Source organism: Lygodium microphyllum, chromosome 9 (assembly GCF_053477565.2).
Source record: "Lygodium microphyllum isolate KBCC chromosome 9, Lygodium_microphyllum_v1.1.10, whole genome shotgun sequence".
NCBI classification, from domain to species: Eukaryota; Viridiplantae; Streptophyta; class Polypodiopsida; order Schizaeales; family Lygodiaceae; genus Lygodium; species Lygodium microphyllum.
In genome coordinates, this window is record NC_141143.1 from 138,646,235 (window position 1) to 138,672,389 (window position 26,155).

Genomic DNA, 26,155 nt, shown 5'->3' on the forward strand with positions numbered 1-26,155 from the left:
ACAAAGGATAGTAGGGTGTGGCCTTACATGACATCCCTTGGAGGAGGATCGGTGTCGTTTGTCTCCAAGGGAAGTCATGGCAACTAGATCTACACATACGTTGGTTTGGCATCTTGTAGTGGCATCTATAGATATGGGAGAGTTACTTTTAAACGAGTTAGAGTGGATTCAAAGTGAGTTTTTCCGACAACAGTAGTCACCTAGAAGCTCTAATGTTTATTGGCTCATAGAGCTTGGACTGGTAGATGTGTGTTGACACAAGTTGACATTGATTGGGCACCCTCACATGGCAGACACTGGAAAAAGTAGAGAATGATGGATACTTTCTGTTGAACATTCTAGCGACGTCTTTGGCATAATTGGCCGCCAAGGAGAGAGTCCTACTTTATTTGGCTTCAAGCGCATATGGGCCTAGCAATTGGGAGTTGGTTGGTCTAGATGCACCACGATGGAGTCTGTAAGCACTGCGCAAGCAACTCTTGGAGACTCCAAAGCACTGTCTTTGGTGTGGAGAGGTGTCTACCAACAACTGCATTGAGTTGTGCCTCACCTCATCTCTTGGGGGGCCTTTTGCTGGCAGTTAGTCAACTAGGGCTGCCATCTTTTGTATGAGGCAGCAATGCATGGCATGATCTTCATTATCAAGGCATGCTCTTACGTTGTTGTTGGTTTGGAGGTCTTGCCCAGCCACAAGGCATTGGAGCCTATGACATGACGATCAAAGTTCGTGGACATCATTGGTAGGTTTACAAGGTAGCACATCTAAAAGGCATGTTGCAAGTTGATTTTCAGTGGCAAGAGCCTCTCGATATACGTGACCATGGCAAAGCTCTAGAAATCCATCATCCACTCTCTCCACAATGGGTGGGATGAGTTGTAGGGTGACACTCCACATCATTAGGAGCTCGGTCACCAGTTGGTTCTCCCCTTGGGTGTCCATGGCTTGTTTCTCAAAATGCAGATGGATGCCTGACAATGGAACCACGGAGAACAACCATTCCCTGCCATTCCAATGACTGCAAATCTAACTCCGTGCAACTGAGAATGGCTGATTTCAAAGCATTGATATGAAGACCAGAAGCATGACCAAAGAGAGTCCAAACATCTAATGCTTTGCGAAGATTATCCTTATCCGCACGCAAAATCATAAAGCTATCATCAGCCAAGGATTGACTAATGAAGTGTTGTCCAAAAGGAAGAGACAATCCAGCCAACTGAGTAGAAGCTGCCATATGAGATAACATCGAAAGAATCGGATGAGTCACAAGGGCAAACAAGAGAGGACTCAAAGAGCAACTCTGTCTCACAGAGCGTGCAAGGACAAAAGGTTCGGTTACACCACCATTCAGCATAACTCGCGAAGAAGCCGCAACACTAATGGTGTAGATCAAACGAGCCACCCGAGTACCAAAGCCCATAGTAGACATAAGTTCTGCAATGAAGGACCGGTCTAAATAATCAAAAGCCTTTTCCAGGTCCAATTGAATCAATACCACCTCCTAATTAGAGTGCCTTGCATAGTCAATAGCCAGTTGCACATTCGAGACATTATGCAAAATGTTTCGGCCCTTAATGAAACCATATTAAAGAGGATGTACAATGGCAGGAAGATGCTTATGAAGCCGATTCGCCATTACTTTGGAAAAGATTTTATACATAGAACCCATCAAAGAAATTGGTCGCCAATGTTTCAACATAGACGGCGAAGGAACTTTTGGAAGCAGTTTGATAAGTCCTTTCCATGAGGAAGGCATGAACCCCGTTTCCCAAACCTGCTGAAACATAGCTGTCAATAGTTTCACCAGACTGGTAGCAAAAACCTCAAAGAATTCATTGGTGAGACCATTCCAGCCGGGACTTTTATCCTTGGGCAAGTGTAACAAAACATCCATAACCTCCGCCTCACAAATATCTGTCTCCAAAGTAGTTTGCATGTCATGTGGAACCTGATTGCAGACCAAACCATAGAAAACTGAGCGAGCATGAGTAGTTTGGTGAGAAGGTGAAGGAGTAGAACCAAGAAGGTCTAGAAAATAATTCCTACACATATTCACAATAGTCTGAGGATCAGTGACCATTTGACCTTCTGCATCCTGGAGTCTAGTCATATTCTCTCGAGCCGGAGATGCATGAAGAGCACGAAAGAACTTATGAGTCTGACAAGCACTATCTTGCAAATTCTCTGTTAAATTTTGCAATTTGGCCTGTTGATAAGATTTCAACTGAAAATCTTTAAGAAGATCAGCCAAACGCATAGCCAATGGCAACAGAAATACATCATCTGGAGTCTCCACCAGTAGAGAACGAACCAAAACCAGTAATTCCTCCACTGCGTGCCGATACCCTCGACAAAGAGAGGCATGATGGATCCCATACTGCCGTACAACCCGCTGCACATTAGAGAGCAATCGTTCAAAAGAAGCATTGCCCTTAGAAGGGAAGTCCAATAAAAATCTATCAATCAATTGCTGCATATAACCTTGAAAGATTGAATGCTTCAAATAAGACGAGTTGAAACGCAAAGGGAGTCTATCCGAAAATTGCTTAAAAGGTGCAATGGGTTGTGCAAGCATCTCAAGCTGTAGAGAGGAAAATGGTCCGACAAGGCATATTGGTGCAACACTTTCATTTCTAGCATCTCAGGAAGAAAAGCATCATCCTACATGATGTACATGCAGTCCAACTGTGACCATGTAGATGTATACTGTGCAGAATGAAAAGTAAACCCTGTAGAAGAAGGGTGTAGCCATGACCAGAGATCTTGCTTAAGTATGGCAAGAGCAAACGCATTCCACACACGGCTTTCCGGGGTATCCATCACCGAATGCTCTAATGTGGACTACGAAGGATTAACACACATATTAAAATCCCCCATCAAGAAACCCCGTCTGCCAAGTGATAAGGAGGTCTGCAAAGTATTCCAAAGATCCCGGCAGGATAAAGGGTCATTTGGAGCATAGAGCCCAAGTAACCATAAGATCTCTCCTTCAAATAAAACTTCAATCACCACAAAACGACCATGTACATCATTTTTTATAAGAACAGGTTGATATTTCTCATGTACAATCATAAGCACACCAGAATAATGCATGGCATGGGTCCCTGCATAAAACAAGCGAAAGCCATGGCAATCCACAACTTTTCCTGCTTCGCCGTGACTCTTGTGCTCAACAGCACACAAGACATCCCACTGATTCTCATGCAATAAACTCCACATGGCATTTTGCTTATTGCGAGAACAAATGCCTCGCACATTCCACGTGGCTATCTTCATGTATATTCAAAAAGAAGATCAAGAACGAGGCAACGCTTGCCTCGATTTAACCTTTTCTGCTAGAATGTCAAGGACTCCCTCATCCAAAAAATCAGCCAACACGGCAAAAGAGTTCCGACGGGCAGATTTCGAGGTAGACGGTGTATCCACTGACTTGGGGATGGAACGGGGATAACGCCGATCCCATGGGGTAATCACAATACCTCTAGCATCAAAAGCCAACTTAGCATGTGGGCCCTTCGAACCATCCGTATATACTTTCCTAGTGGGCTGATTGCGAGGAACAGAAGAAACCATAGCATGAGAAGGGTGCTCTGACGACAACATGTCTTTCCTGCGCATATAAGTACGCAAGGAATCTTGTGAAGCATTAAGCACAGTATCCGCTATGCGAGCATCAAACCTTTTACCTTTTTTGGCACGTACATCTACCCAATCATTGTCACGGGAATCCAAGCCCGAAACTTAGTGTTTGCCTTTATCCAAAACTTTAGGTGGCTGGGTCGCATCCTGCAACGGAGCATCAAGCACCATATCTTCCCTGGGAGGCAAAACATGCTCAGCATCTGAAGTCGGTTGCTTTGCTGGACATTCGGCCATAAAAGGCCTCAATTTTCCACACGAAAAACAATGGCTTGCAAAGTTACCCCATTTCAGACGAAAGTGCAAAGGATGCATACTAGAGCAGTTAAGACGTAAACAAGCAGGCCTTTTCTGAGCAGTGCCCCATAACATACACAAACGGTTACGATTCGTGGCCCTTAGGCTCGGGGGGACCAAAATAGTGCCCACAACGGCCATGGCATCCTTTAACAGTGGCCAATAGGCAGCCGGACAGTTTTCCACCTCAACCCACACCAGACATTCATGTTGAAGCAAGCGCTGAAAATCTGCCATTCGGCGCCATGGCACAACATGGACCAAACGGCGATCAAAGAACAATGGTAGTTTAGTCAGCAAATCGGCACGATGTTTCTCGAATTTCAACAGCACCTCATAAAAGCATCGGGGCCCAACAAAAATCTCTTCAACACACTCCCCTTGTAGTAGACTTTGCATCCACTGGCGAACATAGGAAAGCACTGGAATCCTACTAGTGAAGAAGAGTATAACAGCACGTTCATAAAACACTGAGAATGAGCGCAAGACATTTTTTGGGTCCACAGTGGCTTCCAGAACATCTTCAGTTCCAGAGTCAGAAAACGCTTCATTATTATATTGAACATAATCACCAAGCAGAGTGTTGGCAAACTCCAACAAATGCTCCCAATCAACATCCCGAGAATCCACAAAATCAGAAGCAACCTGCGCATAAGAACGTTCCTAATGATCCATTGTCTCTTCCGAAGTATGCTTGGTGCGTTTGCCCACAGGCTGGAAGTCAGGACCAGGGAGCAACTCCTCCGTACAAGGAACCATATCCTCTGGTTCCTCTGTATCAGAATCCGGACCAAGGGCTACCACCGTTTGGTCGATAAAGGCCATATCCAGACCAGCCATATTGTATCACCACTTGTGCAGGTCAGATGCTGTACTGACGAATGTCCTGTGACAAAAATACATGCTGTGACGAATGTACTATGACAAATGAGAATGCTGTGACGAAGGTACTGGCGCAGGAGCACTGAGAATGCTGTAAATGTATTGTCGCAGGAGTACTAAGTGAACAATGGTGGGCCTTGTGAACAGTATTTGCAGGGATGCACAGTGACTGATGGGACAGTTTTGTGTCGTAACGTGACTGTATAAGAAATCTATTGACTCTCTCAGACTGACGTGAATGCAGACCTGTGTAAATGTACTAAGATTGCAGATGTACTCAGACTGATGTGAACCTTGCCATGCTGTGTAAAGTGGAGACCTGCGTGAATTCAGAATGACGCACATTAACATTTCATGCTACAGTGACAGTTAAGGTGAGATTGACAGTTCTATGCTACATTGAGAGTTTATGCTACAGTCATATTTTATGATGCAGTCACATTGACAGTTTATGATATACTGACAGTTCATGCTATAGTGATAGTTTATGTTACTGGTTTACTACTCTAGTCAAACTGTAAACAGTTTTATGCTATAGCACATACTATAATCATGATGGAAAAAACTGACAATGAAGGAATCACAAAACCAACCATGGAAACAATGTTTCATACACCGCCAAAGAACACAAGATACAAAACCTATGGGCGTAAAACCCGAGATTGGAATGTCTCTCCAGGGTCAAGTAGATATGGGAAGATATCCGGTAAAATTAATGAAACACTATATGAGGAGATGTTGACCATACTCCGTGCTGAAATGCGTATCATGAGGAAGGAAATGGAAAATGATATACAAGAGCGGGTTCGAGCTGAAATGATGGAAGAACTAAAAAAGGAGATGCAACAAACATTGGATGCACACATGGCAAAGAAAAACTCAATGATCTCTAATCTACAAGAAGAACTAGAGCAATGCAAAAAGATACTGGACGCACAAAAGGAACCACAAATCACACCGGAACTACAAAAAGAAATGGATGTTTTAAAAAAGGATATGCACACCTATGCAAGTGTGGTGGAAGGCACCCAAAAGAAAATGGAGAATGTTGAGAATACTGTCAAAGAAAATGCAGAATGGATAGATGTGGCAAAAAAGAACAAAGGAATGCATGGCAACAAAGTGGAAGTTATGAATGCCACCTTGGAAGAAGAGGCAAAAAGACGGGCATGCGCACTCCACGTAAGAGTGGTTGGACTAGATGAGAAAAGCTCCCCAATTGAAGATGCTACAGCTCTTGCCACCAAAATTGGGGCTACAGATGTACCCATCATTGGGGCTTGGCGAGTCGGGAAAGCTGACACAAAAACAAAAGTCCTCATCTTAAAGTTTGGAGACTTGGAAAAGAAGAGAGCCTTGCTCTCCAAGAGGATCGCTTTCAAAGGAGAAAAGATCTACCTAGATGAAGACCTCACCCCAACCCAGATAGCCCACAAGAGGGAAAATATGCCACGTGTTCTAGAGGCACGGAAAGCAAGTAAATGGGCTGTCTACAGAGATTAAAGAGTCATCATCACAGAGAAAAGGACAGCATGTCAGTGCACGGCCTATGAGACCCTGAAGTTCACACTGTGGAATTGCAATGGCTCCCTTAAGACAGATGCAGGTTATTTTGAGGATACTTTCAAAGGGATAGACATTGCTATGTATACTGAGACACATCAATGTAAAGACAGCCGTCTACCTGATGTATATGGATATAGATGGGAAAGTGTATATCGCCCTCAACCTAGGCAGCCTGGAGGGATGAGGGGATCAGGAGGTGTGGCAATTCTATTTAGAGAAGAGCTCCGAGATACAGTCTAAGTGGTACATAGAGATGTAGAGGCAAGATACATGTGGATCAGGTTAAGTACAAGTAGAACTCGAGACATGTATATTGCTATATGCTACTTTCCCCGTACATACTCTAAGTTTGCCCCTAAGAGGCATCCTCGTATACACCACTATATGAGGACATAATGAGATTTATCAGAATTGGGGATGTTCTACTAGCAGGGGAATTTAATGCACGCACAGGAAGCAACCAATCTGCTTTCTTTGACACTAGTGATGAGATGTTCAGAGATATTGCATTAGATGAAGTGGGATTAGTTAGATCAGCCCAAGATAGAGAGATAAGAGAATATGGAACACACCTACTGGCATTGGGAAGTGCACATGGTTTGGCCATCCTTAACGGGCTGCCACAGTGGCCAAGATCTAATGGTTTCACATGTTGGAATAACAAGAAAGGTTCAAGCACAGTGGACTATTTGATTGGATCACCCAACTTGCTATCTAACATAAAAAGCTTTGAAATCTCAGACAGACCAATTGGATTAGCAGCAGACCATGCTATTCTAGCTTTCACAATGCAATATGGGCATATACACGAAGCACAGCCACACATACCAAAATTACCACGCTATGATTTTGTGGAAGTGACCTCACACATATACAGCACTACTGTGCGAGATGCATTGAGGGAGCTAGACACACAGGCCTCTCTGGATGAGTTTACAGGACAGTTGACCGAGATAATACACACTTTAGCAGCCTACGCTTTCCCACACACTACACCGTCAGATAAACCTCCACGAGGTAATGCCCCACAGAATGGCTGGTATGATGATGAGTGCAGAGAGACACGAGCACGTTTTCAGCGAGAGGTGGCACTTAGCATATGTACACATAAGCATGCTCGAACACTCTTCAGACGATTGGTACGCAAAAAGAAGCGGAAATACTTGAGCAAACTAGAAACAGAAATGTATTCCATGTTCTTGGGACAGGACAGCAAGAGAGCATGGAAAAAGATGCATGAGAACCAGCCACCCTTACAAATTACTACACCGGATGATTGGCATGGATATGCTTGCACACTCTATGATGTTCCTGGCCAAGAGCCTATGCCACTCCCCTCAACCTCAAGACCAGCAAACTGCAGATTTTTCACAGAAAAAAAAGTGAGGAATGCCATATGGAAACTGAAAAATGGAAAAGCCCAAGACCATGATGGTTTAATAGCTAAACACTTCGCGCATGCTTGTGATATCTTGGCACCAACGCTGGCTCACATCTTTAATAGGGCAGTTTGTGAGGGATTTCCAACCTATTGGTCAGACCATATTATTGTGCCACTCTTTAAGAGTGGAGACCCCGCGCTACCTAGTAACTATTGAACTATCATGATTGGACACATGCTGGCCAAAATATATGGCTCTATCGTGGAACAAGCATTGAGTGAATGGACCGAGATGCATGGCCTGAGATCAAAAGGCCAGGCTGGCTTCAAGAGGGGATATACAACTCTAGACCATGTCTTTACATTGAGGGCGATCATCGAAGAAGGCAAGGTATTCAAGAAAAAGATCTACTATTGTTTTGTGAACTTTCACAAGGCTTTTGACATAGTGCCACGTACTAGACTCATGAGAAGAATGCAAAACATTGATGTGCCTGTAGAGATACAGTGGAGTATCTATGCCTTGTATGAGACAGTGACGGGCAGAGTACGAACACCTGAGGGCATCTCAGATACAGTCAATAGCACCATTGGGATAAAACAAGGCTGTCCACTTTCACCGGCATTATTTGGGTTGTACATAGATGAAATTTCAGAATATGTGGACAGAACTGGTGGAGCCGGAGCCAGCCTAGCTGGAGTGCTGATACCATTACTGCTTTATGCCGACGATATTGTACTTATATCTGACTCACCTAAGGGACTAAATAGACACTTGGATGCATTATCAGCTTTTTGCAGAGATAGAGATCTTAAGGTGAACCTTGGGAAAACTAAAGTTATGGTATTTAACACTTCAACTGCTTGGGTGACAAGAGCTAAGCACCAGTTTACTTTTGATGGAGAGCCAGTGGAGATGGTTAGGCAGTATGTCTATTTGGGGGTCACATTGAAGGGACCACAGTTCTCTTGGAGAGAGACATCAGAGACTCGTTTGGCAAAAGCATATGCAGCCTTAGGTGCATTGGAGAGGCAATGTGCTCACATACAATTTCATGAGCCGCGCACCAAATTTTGGCTTTTTGACACCCTGGTTACACCCACACTCCTATATGGGGCAGCTATTTGGGGTCCGAGTCTCATTCACACGAGGAGACAGCCTTTGGGAGACCAGGATGGACCAAAGAAGGAATACTATGACGGGTGGGAGCATATAGAAAGACCACTGGTCATGATGATCTCACGTATGATACGAGCGAAGAGCTCGACCCCACATGAGATTATCAGAGCTGAGTTGGGAGCATCACCCATGGTGGCTGAGGCCTTGGTCCAGGCAGTGACTTTCATACATAGACTATGGGAGCTCCCCCAAGATAGATACCCATGGCTAGCCCTGACCTCTTCTAGACAACTAGCAGCAGATGGTGACAGACATTGTTGGTATGCTCAGATGAGTACATGGATGAGTCTACATGGGCTGCAGATTGACAGACTACCCCCCTTTGACTATAGCCTGGATTGCCCTATACTTGACCTAAGCCGATCAGAGCTAAACCATGTGATCAAAGCAGACATACTGAAATTAGATACGGAGAAGACCTGGATCCGACCCCCCTCCCCCCATGGCACGAGGATGGCACACTACCAGACCCACTTCCTTCAGGTATCTGAGGATGGTTTCATCGCCCAATCCAATTACATGGACACACAGCTGCCTCATGGACTACGCACAGTTATTGGTCAGATCCGCACCTCATCCCACCACTTGAGGATTGAGACAGGCAGATGGGAGGGTATACAGACAGAGGAACGCATATGCCCACTATGCGACAAAGAGCCAGAGACAGAGGAACACTACATCTGCCGATGCACTGTATATTATGATATACAAGGTAGATACCCCTGAGACGGATCATGCAGTTTGAGGATCAGAGATGCTTGGGATTCTTCCTCTTGGAGCTCCAGAGGCGCAGAGCAACAATTCTATGGAGTAGGAGGCCCCCACAGCTCGGGAGAGCAGTCAGTGACTTTTTGACTGATACACAACAAAGTATGGCAGATACCACTACTACTACCACACAGCCTACAGGAGTACATCATCATTGGACCTCATCTTCTGTAGGTGTCCCTTTGGATAGAGCAGTGGCACTTAGCCGGTCTAGGCACCCATGTCAACCCGGATGAAGGCCTAGACATCCACACCACAAACAAATTAAAGCCATCATTGAGCGCCACAAGAGACAGATGCCGAGACGCCTCAGCCATGCAGAGATACACCTCCTGAGAGGACAAACATCTCATTAATGGAGAGTTTTTCTTTTTCTACTTTCACTTTTAGATCATTGACATGTTTCCCTTTTATAGGACCCTATTTCATTTTTTCAATCTTATAGGCATGTTTTTCATCTTTTCTCGTTCCAGATGAGAAACACGCCATCATTGTATGTATTGCTTTGGTCTCATAGGCCACATTGGCCTTTTAGAGATGTTAATATACTCTCTCTCTCTCTCTCTCTCTCTCTCTCTCTCTCTCTCTCTCTCTCTGTGTCTGCTGTATCACAGATCTCTTTCTGCTGTGTTAGAAATCTGCACCTCTGTATGCTTGTTTCTCACACTGCTGAGGCCGCCCCTCTGCTGTATCACAGAATTCTTTCTGCTGTGTCAGAAACCTGCATGACTGTGTGCCGTTCGCTCTTACTACAGGGGATTTGAAGGCCAGAACAGACAGGGGACTGACGGTCAAGTCTGTAGTGCACCCGCCTCCTGTTTATACTGCTCCCGCTAGCTGATTCACTCCCTCGCCTGTGGTAGATGCGATCACGGGGGTGCTGGGACAGAGTGCGCGCAGGACAGAAAAAGGACGTCTGGAAGGCAAGGGCAGGATTCGACGGGTCTGGCAGGGAAGACAGCTCGCGCCCGCTCTCTCTCTCTCGCGTACCTGCTGTATACAGGGCCAGGTTCGTCGGGCAGGGAAGACGGCTCTCTCTCGCCCTCTCTGGCTCGCGTTCCGTCTGCACAGAGGGTCAGGTCGAACCTGCACAGCCCTGAGGGAAGGACTCAGGCGACGCACAGGGCAGGGAGGTGCGCCCACAGAACAGTAGCCACACCCATCTATATCCTTGTACCTTTGGTAAATGTCTACTAGTGTGCTGGTGCGTGTTAGTATACATGGCAATATGTACATTCCTGAAAGTATTTGCAAATTATCCAGCATCTGTTTCAAGAGCCCCATTACACTTCCACAATATAAAATCTCAACATCTTCTGGGCTATTACATCATCATTTCGACCAGCAGCTGGTGATGATGAACCGTCCATCTTGATAAACCACAAATTTTCCCTCTTTGCAGGCTTTAAGTACCCAGCACACATGCTCTTTCCTATGCGCAACTTGGGCTGGAGTGAGTTCTTCATCCAAATATCTCCTCTTCCCTTTCAAAGTTTTGCTCTTTGACAGAATGCCTTCCTTTTTTTCCATATCATCAAACTTAAGAATCAAGCCCTTTATCACATTTACACATGCATTTGTAATTGGCACCTCATTTGCACCAATTTTTACCCCAAGTGATTTTACATCCTCTTCTGGGTGTCTCTCTTGACTCAGTCTAGTACATGCAACAACAAAGCGCGCACACAATAAATTGCCTCCGTATATTTTTTGCATTTCTGAGCCCCTCTTGGGTTTCTACCATTATATTATTTTCCAGCATGTCTTTCATCATTCTTGCCATCTATCTTTTGCATTGCATTTCTTCTTCCCTCAGCTTGGCAATGACCACATAATTTCATTCATGCTGTTTTCTATGCCATCTTTCTGCGACACAAATTGTGCATAGAACCGTGCCTCTGTTTCTTCCTTGAAGTTTGAGAGCATTCGTGTTGTATCAGCCTGCATGGCATCTTGCATGTTGCTTAACATTTCGTCCAGATTCCATACATATCGTCATCTACTTTTGGCATCTTGCGTGGTGCCTAACATTTCATCCAGATTCCATACATTTGTCATCTACTTTTGAACAATCTCCAACTTCCTCTCTTGCTTTTTGCATCATATTTTGCAAATCTCATGCATTGCATTTATGCAACTCTGTACATTTGAGTTGGCTATGTGTTTAGAATGGCTCCACATCCTGTTGTATTTTCTGTCTGTCTCCCCCTTGTGCAAGGAGTCTCAGGAAATGACCTTGCCATAGTAACCTAAAAGAAAACAATTGTTGTTGCTGCTGAAAAAAACCCTTGTTGCTGCTGCTATATAGAGAGGGAGAGCAAGGAAATGAGGGAGTTGCCGATGAAGATGATGAAGAAGTTCGAATTTCAGTGTTACCTTTCTGCATGACAAAGTTCAAATTTTAGTGTTACCAACGTTGGTTATCTCATAGATGTACAATCAGAAAAGACTTCATAACACAGGCTTTCCCTAAAATGAAAAACTCAGAGATGTACACTCAGGCACCACAATTTGCAAGCATGTGCACATGCACACACTCAATCTTCATTTCTTACATTCTTTTCTTGGTATGCAGCATGGGTGCAGCAGCTTGTAGGCATGCAGTACAGCTGGTGGGTAGTATGTTTGAAAATGCAAGAGTCATTTACGCACAAACTGACAGTGTATTTATTCAATTTCTTGGAGCAAGCATCAAAGAAGCTGTCCAACTAGGCCAAAAGGCAGCAGAACTGATTTCAGAAGCTTTTCCTGCTCCGATGACCTTGAAATTCGAGAAGGTGATTGTTCTTCTTCTAAAAGAAACTTTGTATATGTCACAGTTTCATGCTCAGGTAGATAGTCCTATTCTAAGTTTCATGCCAGTTAACTAATGTGCATAGAGGGGCACTCTTGTTTTTGTGATGGTCCATCATTAAAGCAAAATCTTCCTCTTTATCACGCATAACAAGATGACATACTTGTGTATATACTGACTGCGATTCACACTGTGAAAACGCTTTAGATGCCCTTTCTAAGGGTCAAGCTAGTTGGAATATATCTATAATCACAATTATCAAAATAGTGGGAATGCAGCTATAAACAATGGCCTTTTTCTTTATAATCCATTTCTGTCTTTTTCAATCTTCAAGAAATTCTCTAAGTGTGTCTTATCTATAATCACAAGTATCAAGGTAGCAGGAATCTGGCCACTATATAAACAGTGTCCTTTTTCATTATAATCCTTTTTTTTTCAATCTTCAAGAAACTCTCTAAACGTGTCATTTCTTTTCACCGCTGACACTTCTCCAAGTGTTCCACCTCTTCCATCCTACATTTGGTATTAGAGGATTTCGGCCGTGTATATATGTGTTCTCCATTTTGACATTTATCTTCTTCGCCCTCATGCTGAGGATTGCTGTCCTTGTCATCCACACACTATCCCACTGAGAATAGGCATGACTAAAAAAGAACAGCACATTCTCTGATTTCTTCCTTAGATGTATAATGTAATAATTTACATGGTCACATATGCAACTGTGGGCTCTTAATTCTGCCAACACAGTTTCTCGTCATCTCAGATTTGAATAACTTAATCTGCTCTTGATGGTCTAAATGCATCCATATAAATTTTAACTCTCTGTTTTCATTCTAAAAGTCAAATGTTTCTCTGCAGGTTCTATGCCCATTCCTCCTGCTGCAGGTCCACCTTTTTAAATCACTACAAACACAATAGCAGAGAGTATGTTCAGTCCTATGCCAATTTTATACTCACTATTGTGACATAATTAGCTGTCCCCCCCCCCCCCCAACAGGTCAATCGATATGCAGGTAAAGATGTAAGTACTCTGAATTCTGGGAATGGAGCATTGTTTGTACGTGGGATAGAGTCAGAAAGACGAGATGTACCGCTTTTCGTACGCACTGTGTGTAGAAGTGCTTTGCAAGATATCATATTGAACGAGGACGTCAACAGAGCATTGCTTGATTGTAAGCATGAAATCAGGCGGCTTGTTTCTGGAAAATGCAGTATGGTGGAACTTGTTATGACAGGGGTATTAATCTCTTGCTTTTGCAATTGCAATCTTAGAAGTTGTCATTTTCAATTTTTGGTTGACTGATTAAAATAGTTGTTTGTTCAAGGCATTTTTCTGGTTTTCCATATCTGCAAGAGCCTAGGGCACCTTAAATATGCAACAAGTGACAATGTTGGTACTCTAAATTGCCATTGCAAGGCACCTATTGCTGACCATTGATCTTTGGTGTAACAAACATGTCCACACCCTTGGAAAAAAGCATTTCTTCTGTCTAGCCACTAGGAAGAATATCAAAGATGAGGAATTGCTGGCACACATCTAATACAAACAATAGAATGCCCATGGGCAACATTGCAGCACTGCATCTCTTCTATGGGGGGTGATCGATTAGATCTCTCCCTATCACATCCTCATGGCTATGGGTACAAACGGAAAGTGGAGAGTGTGCAGCTCGGCTACTTGCCACTATGTTTCTTTCAATTGAGCTTGCAGAGTTGCCCCCACAAGGGACAAGTCTGTGTCTCACATCATGGAAGAATATCCTTTGGGATGGTGCCCATGTGTGTGCTCAGGTTTGAGAGAAGCCAATTGGGCATCTTCCACGTGTTGAGGTTCACTCACAGGCGATGCCCAATCTAATAACTTTACATTTAAAATGTCGGTCAGACTACTACATGCAGGCATGAATATCTCTTGCCACATGAAACGAAATCATGATCATCTAAGAAAAGACCACGTAAGGCCAGTAAACAAAGACACTGCCATGCAGGCAAGTAGCCAGGAGACTGCCATGTAAGTGCCCCCTCAATCCAACCTGCAGTTCATCAAGTCACATGGCCTGTGCATCATGACACAGCCCACGTCTCTCCCTCCCATCGCCCATGACCGACTTGGCCCACCAACATGGTGCCTGTTGCCCAGCCACATGGAATCAATGCGATCCCTGCAGCCTGCCAGGCAAAAAGATCACACACCTCTCTTTCTTTTTTCTCTCTCCAACATTGCTTATCATTTCTCTTCTCTCTCTCCATCATTGTTTCTTCTCCTCTCTCCCAAACATCAGTCAGAATACAACAACGCTAAATGTCACAACTACATTAACATTAATGATCACATCAACATTAGATGCTAATGTTAAAACAAATTACTGATGCCTATTCGGGCAATAAGGTTTCGACTACTAATGATAGTTTTCCATGGCCTTAGAGTGGCAACTCCCCTGGCTCCAATTGCTAGTACCATCAAAGACACTTGCACACAAGCATCACCTCAACACAACCTTGAACATGACTCATGAGTATAAGGAACATTGTTCTATCTACTCATTGTTATACCCATCACCTACAGCACATGCTCCTCGTGCATGCCTCTAATAGTGTCCCATACCACCCTAAATGAGATCAAATTGTACATGTTAGGTGAAACCGGTCTATGACTCACATAAAGCGGTAGTTCCTTCAATTAATATCTGGTCTTTTCACATACACACACAAACAGAGACCTCACTCCCTCGTTCAACACCAGATTGGCCCCGAAGTCTGGTGCCCCTTTTGGTATTTCTTTATCAATTAAAAGATGGAAAGTCGCAAAAATGAAATGTTCCAAAGTACAAAACCTGTGAACAGTTGGCTTTCATCTTTTTTGAGCAAATTTCAGCTACATAAGGACAGTACAGCATATCCAGAAGAACATCCCAAGTAGGAAAACACTTTTTGTGACCATAACTCAATAATTCAAGTGCAGAATTGCAATGTGCAGAACTTTGTATTTACTGTTTTACTGTCCAACATATCTAGAACAACATCCCAAGTAAGAAAACACTTTCTGTGACCATAACTCAATAATTCAAGTGCAAAATAGCAGTCTGTAGAACTTTGTATTTACTGTTTTTACTATCCAACATATCTAGAACAACATCCCAAGTAGGAAAACACTTTTTGTAAGTAGAACTCAATAATTCACATGCAAAATTGCAGTCTACAGAACTCTGTATTTACTATTTTTATTGTTTCTTGACTTGTTCTCAGCCTTATTCCATTCCAGATCTGTTCCATACCAGTTGGACTACAAACCCTTTGACCCTGGCATCATTCCAGCAGTAAAACACTCCCACAAACAGCATTAAATCAAAGTTGAAAACCCTGTTTCCGTGTGTCGTGGTCATCACTTTCTCTAGTTCCTACATTGGAGAAGCATCAGCTGCTCCTGAACCTGGACAGTGAGGCTCTTGCCTCAGCAGAAGTGCAAAGAAAACACAGAACTATATATTCAATGGAATCAGCCCATCATGCAGAGCATTTTCTCTAAGAATAGAGAGAGAGTTGATCAGAGGGAGCAAGCTCTACCTCCGTACATGAGTCAAAGACGAAGAAGTACTCTCCATAGCTGATGTACTTGCAACAATCTGCCCTCAGTCCCTGAAAACTTCACTCTCAAATTTGCCCCTCATGCCTATTACGTTTTTTTTAATGCTCTCCCTCTCTTTTGGGAATTTCTGCCCAAATTGTGACACGTGGCATACATGTAACAATTTTCCCGTTTAAACTTTTTGGTCTAAAATTCACCATGATCGGTGCAAAATTTGACATCGGCACAGACTGGAGAATTAATCCTCGGGCAAAAACGAAGATAATGACGCGAATAGATTCTGGGGTCCAAAAATAGTAACTCCCTAAATTTTAGGTAGGGTGACAAAGTTGTTCTAAGCAACTTTCATCATTGCAACCACATCAAAAAGTGTAATGTGGCTCAATTACGGTGACTTTTATTCTGTAAGCATTCTCACATGTGCATCTTCTGTCTTGGCCAGGCTCATTGTCCTGCACCATCTCCAATGGCTAAGCACACAGTCCCAAACCACTGGCATTCTATTCTTCAATGCCCATTCAATATGGAACCGGTCTTAAGGCTCAGACAAACCATTAGTCCAATTTGTCCCAATGGCTGCCTCTTCTAGCCATGCAAAGATCCCGGCTTAATCTAAGAGAACTCTGGGGGTAAAAAGCACTAGCAACTAAAGAAAAGAGAAAAAAAAATATTCATATAAGTAAATAAGGAAAGCAATTGCAAAAAGTATCACCCCTGGTGACATACCCCTCTCTTGAAGGATGCAAACAACCTTGGTTGCATGCCATACATGCTAACGGATGACACAGGACGATAACAAGATTCTCCATGTTATTAGTGCCATCACATGTATCACTTGCTAACAAATGATAGGGCAATGGTAGGAGTTTTTCCACTACCATTTGTGCCATTGTAAGTTCAAGTTTCACATAGGTGGAGGATCACATCATGTATCCAACTATGGTTACTAAGAGCCTTTCTAATATACATGTTTCTGGATGCAACACAGGGCGATAGCACATATCCCCAAACTAGTAGTGTCACAACATGTATAATCATTCAACTAAAGTGTAACAAATACAACTTCAAAGCACTGAGATTTCATTAAATGATACACATGTTAATGCTAAGTGTAAACCATACATTGTGCATTATTCAATGAGATGCAGTATTCAACTGTACAATAGAGGATGTACATTGCTTCAAAAAGCATTCTAAGTCACTGTAGGTTCCAGCAAGGAAGCTTCTCGGTAAAGTTGTAGTAACTGAGGCGAATCTACCAGTTTAGCCTCTTCCATCCATTTGGCATCCATTGGTGAATAGTTCTTGAACTTCACCAAAAATCTTCTTATAACTCTACCTTTCACTTTCCTATCCTTATGTGCCAGGATCTGCTCAGGAACTAGAATCTCATCTAATTCCTCTACTTCAGGCTGTTCCTCTTGAACCATATCTTTTGGCACTTCACCAATAAAATGCCTCAATAGGCTCACATGGAATGCATTATGAATTTTCCAATTCTCTAGCAATTTCAGCCTATATGCTACATCATTAATCTTTTGTGAGACTTGAAAAGGTCCATAGTAAGGCATACTCGGCTTTGGAAACAAACATTCCTTGCCCTTCTGTTTTCTCAAACGTGCCTTTTCAAAACGCAATAAGACCCAATCATCCTTTTTTAACAAGAGTTCGCGACAGTGACTATCAACAGCTCTTTTCTGTTTAGCTTATCACTTTTGTAAAGCATACTTGACCTTTTTATATGCTTCTTCCCAATCTTTTACATAACAATCTACTTCAAAAATGTTATCTTTTGTCTGCAAAATGGGAGGCAATTTCTTTCCACCTTCCACAATCTCAAAAGGTGCTTTTCCAGTAGATGAGTGCACTGTATTATTATATGCATACTCAACCAATGGCAAGTAGTGTTCCCAAGAAGTCTTATGATCTGAAACATAACACTTCAGTAGATCTAAAATAGTCGAATTTGCTTCTTCAGACTGTCCATCAATTTGTGAATGAAAAGAATATGAAAATTTCAGCGTAGTGCCCATGTTTTCAAACAATGCTTTCCAAAACAAGCTAGTCATTCTTGGGTCTCTATCACTGACAATTGACCGTGGCATTCCATGGTACTTGAAGATACTATGCATAAACATCTTTACCATGTGTTCTGACTTAACCTTTTTCCTTACAGGAATGAAATGTGTCCGTTTACTGAATCTACAAATGATAGTCCAGATGCCATCATTCCCTGAAGAAGTTCTTGGAAGATCAAATGAAATCCATGGCAATACTTTCCCATGGCCTTTTTGGAATAGGCAGTGGTTGCAATAACTCTCGTGCCTTCTATCTATCAAATTTTGACCTTTTGGCATACAAGGCAAGATCTGACATATGCATCAACATTAGATCTCAAGGCTGGCCAATAGAAGAAAGTCTCTACCGCTTTGACTGTAGCATCTATACCACGATGTCCTGTTTATGGTGGAGCATGACTTTCTAATAAAACTTTTGGCCTTAGCTGTTTTGTAAGCATAGTCTTCCATGCATCATGATAAAGCCTTCTTTGAACACATAATGATCATGATGTTGGCCATTGATCAACTGTTCATAGATTTCAAAGAAATCTTCGTCATCAACATACTGCTCTTTCATACCATCCAATTCATGGTGATAAGAAATTGAAATAGCTGACACCTGTGGTTTACGAGATAAAGCATCTGCAACTACATTCTTCTTGCCTTCTAGATGCACTATCCGAAAATGAAACATAGATTGGAAATTTGCCCAATACATGTGTTTCTCTGACAATTTAGCCTATGTGAGAAAGTATCTAAGTGTTTGATGATCCGTTTGCACTACAAAATCAGCACCAAGCAAATAGTGCTTCCAACTAGAAATTGCGTGGATCACAGCCAATAAATCTTTCTCATAAATTTGGTAAGTCCTTTCAATGACAGAGAGTACTCTACTCTCGTATACTACAACTTGGCCATTTTGCATTAATACAGCACCAATGTTGTTTCCACATGTATCACATTGCACTATGAATGGCCTAGACAAATCTGGCAAAATAAGTACTGGATTTGTAGTCATTTTTCCCTTCAAACATCTAAATGTTGATTTCTCTTTGTCAGTCCATTGCCATTTGACATCCTTCTTTTCAAGTGCATGTAAAGGAGAAGCAATCTCTGCAAAGTGTCTTACAAATCTTCTATAGTAAGAGCATAAGCCAAGGAAACTATGGACATCATGGATGGTTTTCAAGTCTGGCCAAGAGACAATTGCTTCTATCTTTGGAGGATCCATCTTCACACCATCTTTAGAAACTATGTGCCCAAGGAAGTGAATCTCTTCTAAAAAGAACTCACTCTTCTTGCCATTAATGAGCAATCTATTACGCTTAAGCTCATTAAAGACTGTAACTAAGTGTTTTCTATTCTCCTCTTCATTCTTTGAAAAGATAATCATATCATCAAAGAATGTGCCAACGAAACTAGGACAAGGACGGAAAATTCTATCCATCATCTTGTTAAACGTGGCAAGAGCATTGGTCAATCCAAACAGCATGACTAAAAATTCATAGAGACCAAATGTCGTTCTAAAAGTAGTCTTACAGATATCCTTTGGTCTGATTCTGATCTGATGGTACCTACTTTTCAAATCTATCCTACTAAACATTCCTACTCCTTGTAATCGTTCAAGAATGTCATCTATCCTCGGAATCGGAAACCTATTCTTGATCATGTTCTTATTCAAGGCTTTGTAGTCAATACACATTCGCCAAGAGCCGTCCTTTTTCTGAACTAGCAACATAGGTGAACAAAATGGAGAACTAGTCCCTTCTTTAAAAGCTCATCAACGTGTGTCATAATCTCTTTCTGCTATGCTGCATTGACCCTGTACGGTGGCCTATTGGGCGGACTAGTCCCTGGAATAAGATCTATGGTATGATCTTCAAGCTTCTCAAGGGGTAACTCTCCTAGTAACGAATCTAAAAAACAATCATTGAATTTATCCAAGAAAGCCCTTCTACTTTCATCTAGTACAGACACATTACTATCAACTTCATTAACTTGCTTTGCAAAAACCAAGTACATAGAAAGATGATTTTTCATTACAGAAGTAATTGCAAAAGTAGAAACAACTGGGATAGACTCTCCTTTAAGCTTCACATCAAACACGAGTCTCGCTCCTATGTACAAGAGTAATCGTTCTGTTGTAAGTATCCAAGATATCATCCTACCTATGGCATCATGGAATACCCAACAGAACATTCACAACCCTCTAAAGGCATAATATGGAACTCCTCTGTGTCCACATAGCTTTGGATGTGTATACAGAGTTTGCCAAGAATGGGGGTGACAGGTTCAGTATGTCCTGGGCATGCCAAATCAGCCTGTCCAATTGGTCCCATTTCCTCGGGACGTATACCTAGCTTAGCTGCCAATGCCGATGAGATAAAGTTTGCACGAGCTCCGGGATCAAAGAAAATAAGCATTGTGAAATCTCTGATATTTTCCCAAGCTCTGCACAATTCTGTAGCATCATCAACTGATTGATCTCCCACCATATCAAGCACTAAGCCAATGCTAGGCTTCTTTTTACTTGGCGCATCTTTATCCTCCACATCTTTAGAAAATTGTTGTGGACACTTAGAAGCAATATGGCCAATAAAGCCTTTCTTTCTTCAAATGATTTGCCAAAAAGTGTCCTCTTCTGTCCTTTGTCGTGTTTAAAAGAAGTCTGAGGCTACTGCTGAAAACTTTTCTTCCAAAAAGACTTCTTTGTAAAGCTTGTCTTTTCTGGAAATTTCTTCTTCTTCTTGCCAGGATCCTACTTAAACTGAGAATCCTTCTTTTCGGTGCCTTTAAAGCTATCAACTTTTCCTTTCAACAATGCATTTGCCACGCCAGTATTTTCAATTAATTGTATCATATTTGTAACCCTGGTTTTGGTACAATAATCCTTGATGACTTTGGGCAAACCACAACAGTACTTTTCAATTTGTTTTGACAGGGGCACTATCCTGGAAGAACTCACAAGCAAAAGTGCTTCCCAAAATTTCTTATTGTACTCTTCTAAATCCGCACAATTTGCTGCATCCAATTTATGCCATGCAGTCATGATATTTACTTCAAACGTGTTAGTTAACCATGAAGCTGCAAACAACTGTTTAAAATGGACCCAAGTGGCAAGTGCATGTCCTTGCATCAACAATATTTTCCACCACTGCAAAGCATTATCTTTCAAAAAAGTCCGCACCTTAGAAGTCTCAGTAAAATTCCCTCCAGTGTAAGCTACATCAAATCGTTGTATAAATGTCAAAGCTTTCAGCTTATCTTGCATACCAGTGAAGGTTTCAAACTTTAATGCTTGACCACCCTCTTTATAGTCTTTAGGCTTTGCACTTTTTGGTGTCAAGTTGTCATAGATAGGTGGCTGTAAAAAGGGAGTCCCTTAGGCGCATTATCAGCATTAATTTCACCTGTCTTAGCTGCCATATGCCCACTAGGCTGAGAAAAACCAGCCACTGCATTTTGTACTCTAGGCATCAAATAAGGACTCTGCAAAGTCTGATAACTAGGCTGTAGACCAATATTAGCATAAAGTGGGTTCACTGTCTCAATAGGCATCATTCCTGGTGGCCATCTGGGCAAGTATCCCTAATAACCAGTGGGTAATCCAGCCATTGCTTGAAAAACTGACCCACCACCAAAGTAACCAGGATAGGTAGCAAACTAAGGAGGAATAGTCTGTTGTGCCACTTGTGCATTACTGCCTTGACCATTCACTCCCTAATCCTATGCTCGTGCTTCTTGTTGCACTGGACCGGTCTCCATGTTTGGTATCTTTTCCACATGCTAAGGCACATTAGAGGTTTGCCTTTTTGAGCACTCCATGGTATGATGTGATGACTCAGCCTAAGAATCCTCATTATGTGACTTCAAAAATTGTTGCATCCGAGGCATGACCCATCACGGTTTTATGAGCAATCAATGGTTTTGTTCATGGCATCAAATCTCGTGTCAAATAGCATGTTGACACTCTGATATCAATGAAACGTCCTCCTAGGATCCAACCTACATTGATGGCACAACACAAGCTATATTCATGAGCCTACGGGTAATGGACATCTAACTTAGCTCGCAGCCATAGAGCCAAACAGGCTCACTCCCATGCCTGGGAGCTAGTAGCAATTCGAGTTATGACCGTGTCTCGAGAGCTGGCTCCCCATACTACCAGCCTATTTGAGCTATTGATTATGTCATCGTAGTCTTCCCAAAACAAATAAACTTTCAAGGGCTAAATTATTTTCTTGCAACCTATGAATAAGGAATCACGTGACCTATTCTTGAGGACTTCATGTTGTGGCCAAACTAGGTCATGTTTACACGTGTTCTCAAGGTTTTTTGACCCTTTGAGGGCATTTTTGGGGTTAAAACAGTCAACCATGTAGTTTTATATGGGTCCAATTTGTTCATGTAGAGTTGAGTTACTAGTAACTTCAAGTTCTTTTGCAATGGGTCCAATTTGTTCAAGAAGAGTTTATCTAGGAGTAACATCAAGTTATTTATCCCAAAGAGATGAACTTTTATGGACTATTCTAATAATCTTTTCTCACACAAGCTCCACCTAGCTAGACAAATAACCCAAAAGCTTGCCTAAAAAAGCTCACCAAAAAGTGTTTGCCATGTAGAAAGCACGTTGTGAGTTGGTCTTCAGCAGAGAGGACCCTATAATGTATGCTACCCTCGTGGATCTCTATTTCTCCATCATCTACTTGCTGTAGGGGCACTACGAGCAGCTCCAAGGAGACTCCTATTACTTGTAGGATCTTCAACAGCTATTTCTCCACACATGTGGTCACCATGGCTTGTTTTTCACATTACAAGATGGCCACCCCCAATGTTGCTCACTGTTGCACCACACACACCCCAGTTGAGCTAAAAATGCATTAGCTTTACTTAGAGCCCCAAAACTTGCTTAATTAATGAACAAGCCTAGTTTATTTAAAAGAAACGCAATCCTAGAGAGTTTTCGTGTACCATAAGCACAAACCCACTTGGGAGGGCCCAAACTTTCTATAAATACGTATATTGCACTCCATTCAAGTAACAATCTCGTTTTTGCAGATTTTAAGTGTTTCGGCTTACTGCCCACACCCCGTTCACAGAGGACATCTCAGCCGAAGCTGTCCATTGTTGTCTACATCAGTTGGCACTTGATTTCCATCCCTCTTTTTGTAGTTTGGAGCTGATCCGAGTCAAGTGACTGCTATTCCTGTAGAGACCTGCTGCCGTACTCCTTGCCACGTCATCTGTAGCCTGCATTTGGTAGTTTTTTCTCTCCTCCAGCTATCGCCCAACTTCTGCAAGCTATCGTCAGGCTGTCCAACCTATGTTTGGGAATTTGCTCTCTCCTGCAAGCTGTCCTGCTTGTGTTTTTAGTCTTTCTCTCTCCTCGCTGCTGTCTGCATCAAATCCAGCTTCTCATTGCTGTGTTTGTTGGTGTTCGACATCCGGAGGCTGCCTTGCTGCGATTCGGATCCGTTCAGAGAACAACACACTCTCTAGCTCATTACCCCTGCCCTGATCCTTGAGATACAGGAGTTCGAGGTTCAGTATTCATTCACGGCATAGTGTGTTGGTTGCATGAGTATCGTATATTCAGTAATTATATTATTTCAGTTATTTTCTGTGATCATTGTCTCTCAATTACCCTAACCCTAACTAAGTTCTTTTATCAATCTGTGCTTTGTCGTACAATTGTTATTTGTGCTTCTGTGTCAGTATTTCTTTACATGGTATCAGAGCCTGGTACTCTCTAAGAAACCTAGGCCTTTGATCTGAAAGCTCTCCATAAAAAGCAAGAACAACAATTGTGTTCAAATGACTTCGAACATATCACCAATTCAATCTCTAGAACAACCTATGCAGAGAACTGAGCGAGAGTGGGCAGAACAGCTTGCTCCACAAAGTTTCGACATGGTGGAAGATACTTCTGACAACACGGAAGAAAGGCTATACAAGCTTTCTACTGAAGAATATCATGTGATCATGGACTTTAGACAAAAGAAGATTGAGAAGCTCGATCCAAGAATTGCCCTTCAAGAGAAGCTACTCAATGAAGGTATACATGAATTTCTCTCTTCAAATATTGCACATAAATCTGATGATATTGCAGGACTGTCGAGACCTCCCTCAGGAATGGGCCCCCCTGTTGAAGAAAGAGATTTGGAGTATGTGCCATTCCTTCATCCTCTTCTGTCTACTCCAGTGCAAGGCACTCTAGATTCGTCTTTTGTTCCTTCGTCTTTTACCTCTTCTTCTTTGCAATATATTGATAGAAATCATGAGGAAAATAGAGTACAATTAGTTGACTATGGAAAAGATTTTCTTAAGACCAATTTTTGTATGTTAACACATGTCGTGGGGATTATAAGAAAAAGCCAGGTACCTCTTCTTCTACCCTTCCTTCTTTTCAGTTTACTTCTCAAAATCAAAATGAATTTGGTATTCTTATTTCTACATTGCATGGTGCATCATCATCATCATCATTTCATTTTCAATCATTAAATGGTAAAAATGAACAAAATGCATCTGCATCTTTCACACCACAAATTCAAAACCTGCCCATCCGACCACATTCTTCCATTGCTTTCCCACTTCCCTTTACACCATTTATATTCTCCTATCAAACACCTCATGTTGCACATCACACTGCACTGAGGGGTTAAGGAAACATAGGCACGGCCTTTAGGACCTCATCCTTTCCTCCATCGGATGGTGTTCCATCTACTTCCCACACACTTTCGGGATCGTTGCAGCGTGGGTATCCCCCCAGTCTCTCCCGAGTGTAGATCAGTTGGTACCACAGTTTGCCTCTATAGTATTACCTAGTGGATCTCTTGGTCATGGTGGTGTCCTAGCCAAGCTTTAGACAGGGCTTCCATGTCCCAATGCCTCCACCTCCATCGACACCTTATGGAAACATTCATGTTCTAGCGCCTCCGCATCAATCAGCACTCATTGGACACTCCTCGCCTATTTCTGCCTACCCACATTTCCCCCCTCATTCTTTCTATCAGACACATCTACCACCACCATCTTACCCTCCACCTCCATCTTATTCCACTTTCTCGACATCTCATGGTTCCATCTCATCTTCTGCCAAGCATGCTTTCAATGATAAGACTCGTTTTAACGGGTCAAACTTTACCAATTGGTCGAATTTGATGAGACATGTCCTTGACTCCAAGAACCTATGGGATCTTGTGCAGGGGTTGGAACCCCAACCTGATCTCGCACTTATTCTATACGAGGTTGTCTGCTCATGGAAGACTAGGAATGCCTCTACTATTGTCGAGCAGGGCTTATTGCATGAGTTTCACTCTCAGCTTAAACATTTTGACTTATCGTCAGAAGGATAGGTACACTTGACCGCTATGTGGCTCGGGATAGAACCGGTCGTATAAATCTTGACCATGAGCTCCAACTCTTTAAAATCACTAACCAAGATGACTTGAAAGTCAAGTTGGTTGAGTATGAGACTTCTTGCCAAATTTTCCACTACGCAGACTCCCAAGTTCTCTAACAATCAAGTCACATTGTTTCTGAAAAAACTCCCTAGGAAATACTTTAATTTTGTGGAAGGTATAGTTTCAAAGCCTACCATGCCTGCTTTCTGTGAATTTGAGTGTCAGCTGTTGTGTTATGCACGGTTGTTCAATCAATTTCATATGAATTCTTCCTCAAAGGGAGCTCTTGTTGCTCATTCTCAGAAGGGGCGACAAGGGAAGGGCAAACAAAATTAAACCTCCACTCAAAATCAAAAACAAAATCAATCTGGGGAATCACAAGGAAACTCCTAGTCACAACTTAAACAAGGGTGCCAGAATGTACCTAAAAAGAATAGGTATTGTCAACATTGTCAAAAGGCTGGTCATTTTGACGAGTGTTGATCAAAGGTTAAAGGCTCAGTATCCAAATCTAGGTCTCAGACCCCCGCCCCTCAGTCGGGCAACCTCCAGTAGGGGAGGCAGGGTGATGGCAAGGGGCAATTTAAAGGTCGGACTCATA

The 26,155-nt window shown here is 42.4% G+C and overlaps 1 protein-coding gene across 4 annotated transcripts in view; it reads left to right on the plus strand.

Annotated features, from left to right (window-relative positions):
- Nucleotides 1–26,155, plus strand: part of LOC148031634 (DNA polymerase delta catalytic subunit-like) — a 261,645-nt gene that overhangs the window by 200,656 nt on the left and 34,834 nt on the right. For all 4 annotated transcript variants that reach the window (XM_087685222.1, XM_087685221.1, XM_087685223.1 and 1 more), the window contains 3 exons: nucleotides 12,287–12,488; nucleotides 13,364–13,390; nucleotides 13,503–13,742. In XM_087685222.1, the coding sequence (XP_087541348.1) occupies nucleotides 12,287–12,488; nucleotides 13,364–13,390; nucleotides 13,503–13,742 (469 nt within the window). The remainder of the gene's footprint in view (nucleotides 1–12,286; nucleotides 12,489–13,363; nucleotides 13,391–13,502; nucleotides 13,743–26,155) is intronic.